This window comes from Thamnophis sirtalis, unplaced genomic scaffold (assembly GCF_051295495.1).
Source record: "Thamnophis sirtalis isolate CommonGarterSnake01/CBP01778 unplaced genomic scaffold, rThaSir2_p1.2 scaffold_2, whole genome shotgun sequence".
NCBI classification, from domain to species: domain Eukaryota; kingdom Metazoa; phylum Chordata; class Lepidosauria; order Squamata; family Natricidae; genus Thamnophis; species Thamnophis sirtalis.
In genome coordinates this window covers 8,686,627-8,700,297 of record NW_028261382.1, presented here as the reverse complement: position 1 = coordinate 8,700,297, position 13,671 = coordinate 8,686,627, and the positions used below count along the sequence as shown (strand labels likewise).

The following is a 13,671-nucleotide window of genomic DNA, read 5'->3' as shown; positions in this document are numbered from 1 at the left end:
GAAATAAGCACTTGGCCTTCTTCTTCTTATTTTTGAGGTGCAGGAGGTAGCGAGGGTGGTCACCTTAAAGTAGAATAAAATATGAATTAAAATATAAGAATGAAGAGATGGCATAAAAGGGACAGTTAGAAGCTTGCTCAAAGGGACAGGAAAATGTCATCAGCCTGTAGCCACAAGATGTTCTAGCCCACGTCCCTTTGTCAAATAGCCAAACCACAAGGTTCAATTAAAGTTCGTTAATGACCCGTAGCCCATACTTGTAACAAAAGGAGAAGTAAGACCCTCATCTACTTATAAGGCTTTCCCCCCAAAATAACCAATAAGAAATGAGTTAAGTATTTCCGTTTTGTGCTGCTTTTGAGAATGTTTAAGAATGCATGCTTCGATAATGAAGGTTGTTCAGAATTTGCAATGTTGGCCATTTTGCTAGCTTTCTGAACCTGGCAGCCAAATAAACTTTTCCTATATCCTGAGAAGTCTAAAGCCTGTCATTTTCTGCAACAACCTCATGACTGCTGTTGTGTTGCAATATTTTGGGGGAGGGCTAATTTTCAGGGGGAAATTTTAGACAAAACATATTCACGGAAGTTGCTTGTAAAATGCACATATCACTAAAATCCCATTCAGGAATCTAAGTATTTGTAGGAATAAGCACAAAAAATGGATGCATATTTTAACAGCACTGTGCTGCATTGTATCCATATTTCTGGCTTCATCTGAGCCCATTTTTGTACTATGTGTTTCTCCTGTCTTTTCTTATAAATTCTGATACGATTTGAGTGGCATTTCATTTTAGCTGACAGAATCACAATTCCCTCCGTTGTCATCTGTCTAGATTATAAAGCAAACGGCGCATTATTAAATTATAGAGATGAGGAGCGATCTGTCTGAGCTGATTGGCCTTGTCTGAATAGTTCTTAGAGCACAGTTTAATGAAAGTAACAGTGTTAAAAATGAAATGATGGCTCCCACCGTCCTTAAAATGGAATAGAAGAGCTGTCCAAAGCAGTATTGTCACTTCTGCTCCTCCTCTTTGTGAGTCTCGGGGTGACCTTGAAGTTGTGTCGGTCTTTAATGATACCAAAAGAGGAACAGGCAGTGGTGGGATTTAAATAATTTAACAACTGGTTCTCTGCCCCAATGACCAGCTGGGTAGGCGGGGCTCGGTGGTCATGTGACTGGGTGGGCATGGCCAACTCAACGTTACAGCATCCCGGGGTCATGTGATTGCCATCTGTGACCTTTCCAGCTCGCTTTCAACTGGGAGAAGCTGGATTTTCTTAATGACCACATGATTCGCTTAACGGCTGCTTAACACCTATGGCAAAAAAAAAAAAAATCAGGTGCAACTGATTTCACAACCTCCTTCCTTAGCAATGGAATATCTAGTTCCAATTATCATTGTAAAACGAGGATTACCTTTAAGTTGGAGGTGTTAGAGGAACTTTTCTGCTGGCTAAAGGAAAAGCAGGAAAACTCCCTTGCCATAATCTTCAACTAAATGGGAGATTTGATTCTACCCAGTAAAGTGTAATAAAAATGAACTGCAAGGCATAATTTTCATCCCTTGAGCCCCCCCCAAGCTTAGATGTGTGTGAAGGAGTTGCTCTATGCAGAGCTTAAACTATTAATTCTCCAAAGCACCTGATGGAAGGACAAGAAGCAGTGGGTGGAAACTAATCAAGGAGAGAAGCAACTTAGAACTAAGGAGAAATTTCTTGACAGTGAGGACAATTAATCAGTGGAACAACTGGCCTCCAGAAGTTGTGAATGCACCAACACTGGATGTTTTAAAGAGGAGATTGGATAACCATTTGTCTGAAGTAGTGTAGGGTTTCCTGCTTAAGGAGGGGGTTGGACTAGAAGACCTTCAAGGTCCCTTCCAACTCTGTTATTCTATTCTATTCTATTTCTGTTATTCTGTTATTTTTTTCTACTCATAGTGAATGATTTCCCTTCGTCATTTTTATTCTCCAAGTGAAGTCTCCTCTGAAACATCTCCCAGTTAAAAAAAAACACATCTAACAATGGAACTGGTTTCATTGAATCTGCCGCAAAGCTTTATTTAACAAAAAAAAAAAAAAGGCTACAGCCACACCTTTCAGACATGGCTGTCAATTACAAATGTTTCGAATTCCACTGCTTCAGGAACAAACAAACAAAAAGAAATCGGAATTAAGGCAGGACACGTTTTGAGGATTCTGCTTCATGCAAGAGCATATTCAAATGTCCCTTTATCCAACCCTTCAACTTCACCCTCCCAGGTGGAGGAAGGCATACTGCTATAGGGGTCCAGTAAGATTTTGAAGCATCTGATGATCAAAAGTCCCAGAAACACACACAGGATCCCCACAAAGGCGAAACCGGTTTTCTGCTCCAGGGTCAAGGGGAAACTGGACACCTCGTTGACACTCATGGTCACTGACACGTTGTTGCAGTAGCTACTGCTCATCTCTAGGCTTCACATTCTGCTCATTCAGGATTCCCGCTTCCTCTGTACAAAACACAACGACAACGAGAGAAGAGAGACCATTAGGGATCTGAGGAAGGGGCCTTTGAATGTCTAGCTACCCGCCACCCAGCATGCAAGGATAGGAGGGACAGGCTAGTTTTGAGGGGATTTGAGTCGGATTTGTGAGAGGGTGACATGGATGGGTTCACAAAATGGCTGCCAAGGTGCCTATGATTGGCCATCTCAACATCCCTCAGACACAATAACATCTCCAGGGTGCCTTCTCTTGACCTTTATGAGTTCTCGGTGTGGCCCAAACATTAGATTTTTGAGAGGATTCAAAAATGGCTGCCAAGGTGTCTATGATTGGCCATCTCAACATCCCTCAGACACAACAACATCTTCAGGAAGCCTTCTCTTGACTCTTACGACTTCTTGACGTGGCCCAAATGTTAGCTTTTTTGAGAAGATGATGATGATGCCGACAGGTTCAAAAATGGCTGCCAAGATGTCTACAATCGGGCATCTCAACATCCTTCAGACACAGCAGTATCTCCTGAATGACTTCTTTTGACCCTTCTGAGTTTTTGATGTGGCCCAAAGGCATTCTGGGAAATAAATATGAAGCTAGAGATGGGTGTTTTGTTTTGCAGTATACCAGCTTCCAACTTTTTTTAAACAAGTCAGATGAGGCAGAAAATCCAGGACACACCAAGGAAGTTATCTGAGGACCCATTATACCTCCGAGCCCATCTTGCCTTCCCCCATGTTTCAGCAGCTTTTCACTTTCCACCCATTTGTTCAAATTCTTCATTCCAATATGTCTGAAGAAAGCTGACGTATCTCCTCTTAAATTTATCCTCCCTCAGGTGCCCCCCAGATATATTGGTTTCCATTTCTCACATGGCAGCCGAGGTGCCTCTGTCTTATCAACTACCCTATTCATTTCCTATATCAAAATTGCATATAAATGCTAATACGGAATGGCATAACCCATGATTAATCTATGACAGCGGCGGTGATAGAATTTGGCACTTAAGCACCGATTGAGACCCAGCTTCAGAGTAAACTTGATCTATTGGTGACAGCTTATTATGAGCTGCCTTCCTCCCTACAACAATTTCATCCCTGCAATAATTTTGCTAATCTAAATCCTCCACTGGATTTCTTCCTCAAGAAAATGCTAAGTTTGCTCTGCACTCCTGCTTTCTTTCCTGCAAACCCGAATGGGGCTCAATCTTATTGATTCATATCAAAACATCCTCCTCTTTCTCTTCCTCCTTCTGCTCTTCCTCCTCCTCTTCCTCCTCATTTCTTTCTTAATAATTCTTCCTTCATGAATTGAAAGGAATGGCGTATTTGTTTTTAGCTGATGAGCTAGGAATCCCAGTTAAATGCAGTGATTAAGGCAACTCTAAACGTTGATATAATAAATGCTACCTGATGCATTCACGTAAGGCACAATTCCAAAGTTTCCTGAAGTTTGAACAGCTGTAGAGACATAAAAAAAAAGAAAACGAAGTGAGACTTTTGGGTTAGGATAACATTCTTTAAAGTACTGAGCTGAATTCCAGACAAGAATTCAATGTATAAAACCAATCAACTGTTTATGACTTTGTCGCTATATTCAGCCCACATACCTGTGTTCTATCCTTTCCTTTCCGTCCTCCACTCCATTCCTCTCCTCACCTCACCTCACTTCACCTCACTTTACCTTTTTTTCCCCTGCTATTTTTTTAACCAGTCTGGTCTCTATGTTAATCTAAACCAGTATTGCTCAACCTTGACAACTTTTTCAGATCTGCGGACTTCAGCTCCCAGAATTCTCATCGCCGCCTGGCAGTGGTGGGTTTCAAAAATTGTTCGAACCTACTATGTGGGTGTGGCCTCCTTTGTGGGAGTGGCTTGCCGCCCATGTGACTGGATGGGAGTGGCTTGCCGCCCATGTGACCGGATATGAAGATGCCGATGACACTTGTCAGAACTACCTTAAATTACCTCACACACAGCGCCGGCATGCATAAGAATATGATGTAAACTTGTGTTTTTTAAAAGGCATCTTTGGTTTGCGTTAAAACAACTTCAACACACGCAATGTTCTGATTGCACCACAAACGCAGTCGTCATCCTTACCTTTCACAGAGGCACTGAGTTTTATAAATAGGAGCATGATAGTGTAGAATAATCATATCCAAGGACCAGTGGTGGGTTTCAAAAAATGTTGGAACCTCTTCTGTAGGTGTGGCCTGCTTTCCGGGTCCACTGGTGGAACCTCTTCTAACCGGTTCGGTAGATTTGACGAACCGGTTCTACCGAATAGGTGCGAACTGGTAGGAACCCACCTCTGCCGCCTGGGGGAATTGTGGGAGTTGAAGTCCACATATCTTAAAGTTGGCATGGTTGGGGGATGCGCTGATATAAACCTTTTAGCTGAGATGTTTGTCTTCCTTCTGCCCTTCAAGTACCGCAGCTTCAAACCCACGGTGGCCAGGCTTATATGACCCAGGGGGATTCAGCAAGCAGTCAATTCCGAGATGGCAAAATATGCTGGGAAAGTTTCCAGCTGCCATCTGCCGTGTATTTTTTCACAGCCAATTTGCAGGTGGGCCTTCTCGGAACGCTCATTTCTTTCGCCTGCCTTTGTGGGTTCAGGATTTTCCTTTTTAGCCGCATTCCTTTCTCAGGATTATTTCAATTGGGATCATCCCAGCAGGCGGTACACCCCGGTAACAGGTGTACTGGAGTCTGCCCGGAGCACTGGATGCCATTCTGGTACGGTGCTCTGGAGGGCCCACCCGCCTGCCTGAGCTCCTTATTGGTTTTTTAAGGTGTACAGCACCTGCGCAGCGCTCTGCTGAGTAGCTGGAGCGTTGCGGAGGCTCACGGAGAGCAGTAAAACGCATGTGTGTGCTGTGTGCGTGCGCACGTCCATGTGGACGCCGCCGGGCAAGTTCCAACCGTACCGGTTGGAACGAGATCCAAAACCCACCACTGGATCATCCAGTCCAGATATCAAGACACTGTTTTCCACAGTGGGTTCCCCCCCCCCTGAAAAATCATAAGCAAGTATAACAATTCTGATCTGTGTCCCCAACATCCTTTGGTTATCAAGTTATGGTTTTGTGTCTTGTTGTCTTGAGAGGTTAGAATAAGAAGCTCAAAGAAATGAGACCAGGGGGGCTCAAACTCAAGATCCGGGGGCCCAGAGGGTTGACCTGGAAACAGTGAAGGACCAGCCTGGGGTGCCTCTGACAGCGAAAATAGAGATCAGGTGGGCTGTGTGTGGCCCTCCCCAGCTCTGTTTTTGCTGGCAGGAGGCTGTCACAGCGGAAAACGGAGCCACACTGCCCTCCCGAGCTCCGTTTTCAGCTGCGATAGCCTTCTGCAACCCTCTGCCAATGAAAGCTCCGTTTTCACTGGCAGAAGGTTGCAGGAGGTGATCGCAGCCGAAAATGGAGCTCAGGAGCCTGTTTTCGCTGGCAGAGCTCTCGGGCTAGCACAGACGTCCCCGACACGCAGGGGTGGGTTTCTCGCCCTGTTCCAACCGGTTCGGTTGGAACAGGGCCGGTGGCATCCTCGTGCACGCGCGCGGCGCACACATGCGTACTAGTGTCTGTGCGATGCTCCAGCTGCTCCTGGAGGATCGCGCAGGCGCTGTATGCGTCCTGCGCATGCGTGGAAGCGCAGAATTCGTCAAAACTGGGTAAGGAGCGCGGGCGGGCGGGTGCGCCCTTCGCCGTTCCCGGAAGTTACTTACTTCCGGGTTCGCTGACCAACCGGTTCGCAGGGACCGCCGCAAACCGGTTGAAACCCACCCCTGCTGACACGAGTGACGTCGAGCTGGCCACGCCCACCATCCCACCCCCCCTGACATACACGGCCCTGATGCAGCTCTCGATGAAATTGAGTTTGACGCCCCTGAGCTAGACTGTAGTAAATGTTTTGCTGAGGGATCGCTGCTGTTTTCCACGTGGGTCAGTTGTCAGGGATTCTGTGTGTTGGTAACACAAACCCACCCACCCACCCCTGATTTTGGAGGAGGACTTTTAGAAGCTCTTCATCTCTATTACTCTACTCCAGAGTTTAACCTGCTGCTCCATTGCTACCTCGTTCTGTTTATCGCTTAACAATTAGATTTCCTTTATTTAAAAAAAAAAATATTTTGGCAGTATCCAATCTTGGGCTCCCCCCACACCACCACCATAAACTAATCCCGCAACTGCTTTTTTTCTGACAGAGAAGGAGCGTTTTAAAAGATATGGAAGTATTTCATCTGGGCTTGTCTCATATTTCATCCTTACTGGAGTTCGGAAGAGTGGTTTTGAAATGAAATTGTCTGATCGTGAAGGTCAAGAGCAGACTGTACGTCTTGCTCCAGTTCATTTATATATTATGGCACAGTTAAAAAAAACCAACAACTATGGACATTTAACAGAACAAAACACGCGCCGACACTTTTTTCTTTTCTTTAGCGGAAGCAGTGGCCGGATGAAAATTGCAGTTCAGCCATCAAGGCATAGATTTGAATTCTTCAGCCTTGCTATTATTCTAGCCTAGGGCAGTGGTTCCCAAACTTGGCAACTTTAAGACTTGTGGACTTCAACTCCCAGAATTCTCCAGCCAGCTCTGCAGAATTCTGAGAGTTGAAGTCCACAAGTCTTAAAGTTGCCAAGTTTGGGAACCACTGGTGTAGGGCATGCAATCACAACATGTATAACATAACGCTCCTTGCCAGGTTTGGTAAAGATTTCAGTGGTTCATTAGTGAAAAGAGGAATATACGAGGAAAAATGCCGCATGGATTATCTTATTGTTTGTTCATAAATTAATGGAATTGGATGGGATAGTGAATAGATGAGTTTCTATTAATTTTTAAAAGGCAATTTTTAATATGCTTATTATCAGATTTTTATGCCACCCTTTAATTTCCTTGAAAAATATAATCTCTCGCATCTACCTACCTAATCTATCTCTATCGTCATCTCATTTTAACAACCCCATAATCCCTTGCGGGGTGGAGTCTGGGTAACTGAACAGAGTTGAGTGTTTACCGGCTGGATGCCCTTCCTGCCACCAATGCTGAATTATATTCAGCAGATATAGTGTCAACATGCCCAGGGAGAGAAATATCTACCTAGGATCGAACTCACAGCCTCCTGATTGTGAGGTGAGAACTCCACCTCTAGGCCACCGCACCATCCATCCATCCATCCATCCATCCAGTTCTATATCTATCCATCCATCCATCCATCCATCCATCCATCCATCCATCCATCCATCCATCCATCCTGTTCTATATCTATCTATCTATCTATCCATCCATCCATCCATCCATCCATCCATCCATCCATCCATCCATCCATCCATCCATCCATCCATCCATCCATCCATCCCATCCATCTATCTATCCCATCCATCCATCCATCCATCCATCCCGTTATCTCTCTCTCTCTCTCTCTCTATCCATCTATCCATCCATCCATCCATCCATCCATCTATCCATCCATCCTGTTCTACATCCATCTATCTATCTATCTATCTATCTATCTATCTATCTATCATCTATCTATCTATCTATCTATCTATCTATCTATCTATCTATCTATCTATCTATCCATCCATCCATCCATCCATCCATCCATCCATCCATCCATCCATCCATCCATCAATCCTGTTCTATATCTATCTATCTATCTATCTATCTATCTATCTATCTATCTATCTATCTATCTATCTATCTATCCATCCATCCATCCATCCATCCATCCATCCATCCTCCGTCATCTACCTGAATATCCTCTCTCTCTCTCCCCCTCCTCTCTCTGAAAGTGATGAACATACCTACTCCTGCCTCCTATTTCCCCTACCACAACAGCCCTGTGAGGTGGGTTGGACAGAGGGAGCGACTAGTCCAAAGTTACCCCACGGGCTTTCATGCTTAAGAAGTCAGTCTCCTTAAATTGAAACATGCAGAGCTACTGTGCTGTGATGCACACAACACATCTTCAAGGCCCAAAGGCCAAGCATGGTTATTGGGATACGAACCCCACTAAAACACGGTGGGAATTACACAAGATTGCAAAGCCTGAGCATGGACACCATCAGGCAGTTAGGATTCTTCACCAGGATTCTGGACAGTCCAAGCAAGACATTTCCTGGTGAGCAAATCATGTTTTCCCAATAGCAGACCACTGGGCTTGGAGCAATGCAATATTTGCCACAACCCAGATGCTAATGTAGAAATGATGTTTTGCTTTACAGCAAGAAATGAACAACAATTCTCCACCTATTGCATGGAACGAATTAGCATTGTTTCTCTGAAGAAAAGTTAAGATCCAACACCAGCTACATTCTCTGTTTTGTTTCCTGTTGTTACACTGTAAATAGCCACTGTGTCTTCAAGGAAATGCACAAAGCAGCTGTTGTGCCGTAAGTTCTAAGCAGCGGAAATCTCCTTTAAGTCCGGGTCAATTTCGACAATGCCAATCAGGCAACATATTTGTGTTGTTTTCATAACACCATTCCCAAAATGATTTGGCATTGGCACCTCTCAGGATCCTCAATCTAGTTAACCATCCTAAAATTTTGGCAGGTCTCCCTTCCAAGATACTAACCAAGCCTGGTCTTGCTTAGCTTCTGAGCCAAGACAAGGTCAACCCATTGCCAACTTTTGGGCTTCTTCACCCAACAAAGACCATCGGTAAAGGTAAAGATCCCCCTCGCACATATGTGCTAGTCGTTCCTGGTTCTAGGGGGCGGTGCTCATCTCCATTTCAAAGCCAAAGAGCCAACATTGTGCAAATATGTCTCTGTGGTCATGTGGCTGGCATGACTGGACACCGAAGGCGCACGGAATGCTGTTCCCTTCCCACCAAAGGTGGTCCCTATTTTTCTACTTGCATTTTCACATGCTTTCGAACTGCTAGGGTGGCAGAAGCTGGGACAAGTAACGGGAGCTCACTCCGTTATGCAGCGCTAGGGATTCGAACCGCTGAACTGCCGCCCTTTCTGATCAACAAGCTCAGCATCTTAGCCCCTGGGTCCCTAACAAAGACCATAGAAAACCATCTATTAACAGGTAGCAATTCTTGAACTTTTAATGTCCTGAATTATTTTGCCCAGTATTTTGGGGAGATGACATCCAACGATCAAGCCACATCGTTGTACCTTGGATTTCAGCTTAAATCGGCTGCTTATGAACAAACCAGTGGATGCTATAATCACCACAAGGCAGGGGGGAAAAAAACAAACCAATTGTTGATTCCCACTTCAACCGATTCCCCTCCTGGGATCACCGCTCTCACAAATGCTGCAGTTGTGCCTGCACCCACATGGGGAAGCCTCATGGAAACCGCCACTGTTTTCCAGTAACCCCGGCGAAGCGACGGGGGGGTTAAATCTCTCCGGATCGGGGCGCCCACGGTAGCTGCCGGCAGCTGTCTTTTTTTTTTAATGGCAAATATTTACCTGAGCTACCCCCCCACCCCACCCACCCCCGAGCTTTGGGATCTGCTCATGGCAACCCGTCCATCCCTCCCCTCCCTTCTCCAGCACTGCTGTCAAGATCTCACCTGGCCATAACCAGACAAAGAAGCAGCAAACGATGAAAACAGCCACCAATTCTGGGTTTAGCATCCCAGGGGAAAAAAAAACCCAACGCAATCCACGCAAAGCAAAGTCGGGGCATCCTGTTGCGTGGAGCGGGGTTGTGATGAGCGACCCCCCCCCCCAAGCCGACCATCACTCTTTCCCCTTCCTGGCCCATCATCAGGCCCTCCAGCCTCTCCCTCTAAACACCCCCCCCCCGCCACCTGCCCACTCACCCCCGTTCCAGCCAGACATCCTGAGCGCGCAGCCCCCTCGCCTCCTCTCGGGACCCCCCGGTCGAAGTTTCAAGGTCTCCACGTCGATCCGGCTGCCACCCGCCAGCGAAGCCGGGGACTCGGCTCACCCCCGCCCAGCCGCCAGACCATCTTCGGGGTTCATCTTCCTCCGCGAGGCATTTCTCAGCCCCCCTCCCCTTCCCCAACTCCTTCTTCTCCCGAGAGGTTGGGCTCCCCACGGCTGCTCTGGGCGTGCCTTCTACGCGCGTGTCTTCAGGGTGGGGTCTCTCCTGTCAAAAGGCAAGAACCGGGCGTCTGGGGTGGGTGGGCGCAGCGTGGAGGGGGGTGATGGAGGAGGGTGGGGAGGGGGCGAGGTGTAGGCGAGACCCTCCCTCCCTCCTTCTCTCTCTCTCCCCAGCTCCGCTTGGGAGCTTTCCTTCCCCAATTATTCAGGTTGGCCCCCCGAAGGCGCGTGGAAAGTTCCTGCCGGAGGCTACGTGCGAGGCATTCCCAAATTCTCTGCAGCGGAGGCGGCTGGCCTGTGGGGCCGGATCGCTCCTTGCGAAGCCCGTTGGTCTGAAAGCCAGGTGCCAGCCTCAACCCCGGGGAGGACTCGGCTTCCTGCCTGCCTGCCTGCTTCCCTCGGGGCCCCTCGGAAGGAAACGGAGCGGCCCTTGGTCGCTCGATCTTATTTATTTCACTTATGATATTCAGGGGGTCTCGAACCGGCAGAAGGGAGCTCCCGCCTTTGATTGGGGTTGCCAAGCCAGGAAGATGTGGGAGGGGGCTTCGGCAGGGAGTCACCCGGGGTTACGTAGGGAGGGTCGAATGGGGTCGGATTACTCCCCCTCCCCAGCGCTGGGAGTGGTCCAGCTGGCTTTTGAAGTCTCCTGGGATTATTTCCAGGTAGCCCTCGATTTACAACAGGTTTGTGGGAAGCTACCCCACTTCCCCACCCCCCAGAACGATTAAAAAAAACCAGAATATTATATTTTACTAAAGGAGGAATTTGGGGGGAAAAATCTTAAGGGAGGCATAAACCAGCCCCAGTTTCCCTGCCCCACAAGCAGAAACATAGGAGACTATTAGAAAGGCAGATTTCTAAAACAAAACCTTTGCCAGACCAATTCTCGAATACAGCTGCTCTGCCTGGAATCCACACTGTATATCGGACATTAATACAATCGAGCGAGTCCAGAGGTATTTCACGAGAAGATGCTCACAACAGAAGAAGAAGAAGAAGAAGAAGAAGAAGAAGAAGAAGAAGAAGAAGAAGAAGAAGAAGAAGAAGAAGAAGAAGAAGAAGAAGAAGAAGAAGAAATGTTTCACCTTGAAACTGAACCAATTGGATTTTTCTCCCAACAGTTTCTTTAGTAACCAGAGTTAAACGGCCCTGGGGGAAAAAAAGTGATTTATCACCGTGTTTCACACACAAACTCTTGCAACATCCCCGTGGCCAGGTAAGCCAACATTCAGCCCCTTGGCAACTGACTCATATTTATGACGGTTGCAGTGTCCCAGGAGGATCCGAGGTGGTGCAGTGGTTAAATGCAGCACTGCAGGCTACTTCAGCTGACTGCAGTTCTGCAGTTCGGCGGTTCAAATCCCACCGGCTCAGGGTTGACTCAGCCTTCCATCCTTCCGAGGTGGGTAAAATGAGGACCCGGATTGTTGTTGGGGGCGATATGCTGACTCTGTAAACCGCTTAGAGAGGGCTGAAAGCCCTATGAAGCGGTATATAAGTCTAACTGCTATTGCTATTGCTATCCTGTGATTTCCCCTTTGGTGACCTCCGGATGAAGAAAGTCAATGAGGAAGCCTGCTTCATTTAAGGACTGTGTTACTTATTTAACAGCTGCGGCGTGTCACTTAACAATGGTGGCAAGAAAGATGGTAACAAAAGTGACCTAACCACCGCCTTCCTTAGCAACTAGAATAGAATAGAATAGCAGAGTTGGAAGGGACCTTGGAGGTCTTCTAGTCCAACCCCCTGCCTAGGCAGGAAATCCTACACCCCTTACAGACAAAGGGTTATCCAATGTCTTCTTAAAAACATTTCACCGCTCGCACTGAAAGCAAAAAAAAAATCTTATCAGGAAATCGGCACGCATAAATAGTTATAGTCCTTACATAAGCAATGAATAAAACAGTAAGAAAGCACAAATGTTTATGCAGACAAGTTAGCCATGGTCTGGGACTGCCACGATAGCCTCTCCAACGTTGATAGCCCTGTTTGGCTGGCTTCTCCTTTTGCAGTACTACTCTGTGTGCTTTACAATTCAGCTCGGTTGCCAGACTTTAGACGCAGAAAGGCACACTTCAACCTCCCCTATCATTTGATTGCGTCTTACTACGTTAGGAAATTCTCACAGGGCTCGCTCCTATATAACCCAGTTGTAATTATCATGGGAACGGAATAACATTTCTCCCTATTTAGAACCTCTGGAGGCAAGTTGTTCCACTGGTTAATTGTTCTCACTGTCAGGAAATGTCTCCTTAGTTCTAAGTTGCTTCTCTCCTTGATTAGTTTCCACCCATTGCTTCTTGTTCTACCCTCAGGTGCTTTGGAGAATAGTTTGACTCCCTTTTCTTTGTGGCAACCCCTGAGATATTGGAAGACTGCTATCATGTCTCCCCTAGTCCTTCTTTTCATTAAACTAGACATACCCAGTTCCTGCAACCGTTCTTCATATGTTTTATCCTCCAGTACCCTAATCATCTTTGTTGCTCTTCTCTGCACTCTTTTTAGAGTCTCCACATCTTTTCTACATCATGGCGACCAAAACTGGATGCAGTATCCCAAGTGTGGCCTTACCAAGGCTTTATAAACTGGTATTATAAAGCCGAGGTGGCGCAGTGGTTAAATACAGCACTACAGGCTACTTCAGCTGACTGCAGTTCTGCAGTTCAGCTGTTCAAATCTCAGCGGCTCAGGGTTGACTCAGCCTTCCATCCTTCCGAGGGGGGGTGAAATGAGGACCCAGATTGTTGTTGGGGGCAATATGCTGACTCTGTAAACCGCTTAGAGAGGGCTGAAAGCCCTATGAAGCGGTATATAAGTCTAACTGCTATTGCTAACTGCTATTGCTATTAACCCTTCACGGGATCTTGATTCTATCCCTCTGTTTATGCAGCCTAGAACTGTGTTGGCTTTTTTGGCAGCTGCTGCACACGGCTGGCTCCTATTTAAATGGTTGTCCACTAGGACTCCAAGATCCCTCTCACAGTTACTACTATTGAGTGAGGTACCACCTATACTGTACCTGTAATTAGAAGTTTTGGACTCATAAGCCGAGGACCGTCTACCTGCGTTCCCATGCAAAGCTTGATAGTGAAGCTTCGTTCCCCTCTAGGTTGGATTCTGATCCTGGATGCAGCTGACCTGTGTTATCCTGAA

General features: G+C 46.6%; 1 protein-coding gene across 2 annotated transcripts; it reads right to left on the bottom strand.

Annotated features, from left to right (window-relative positions):
* Positions 1 to 2,145: 2,145 nt before the first annotated feature.
* On the bottom strand, positions 2,146 to 13,671 carry CTXN2 (cortexin 2). Of its 2 annotated transcripts, none has more exons than XM_087703633.1 (3): positions 13,538 to 13,671; positions 3,893 to 3,943; positions 2,146 to 2,494 (listed from the first exon to the last, which is right to left on the bottom strand). In XM_087703633.1, exon 3 carries the CDS (start codon positions 2,450 to 2,452, stop codon positions 2,207 to 2,209), a length of 246 nt encoding a protein of 81 aa, XP_087559759.1. In that variant the 5' UTR covers positions 2,453 to 2,494; positions 3,893 to 3,943; positions 13,538 to 13,671; the 3' UTR covers positions 2,146 to 2,206. The 2 variants fall into 2 exon arrangements, with proteins under 2 accessions (XP_087559759.1, XP_013928174.1); XM_014072699.2 differs by lacking the exon at positions 13,538 to 13,671 and adding an exon at positions 10,275 to 10,437.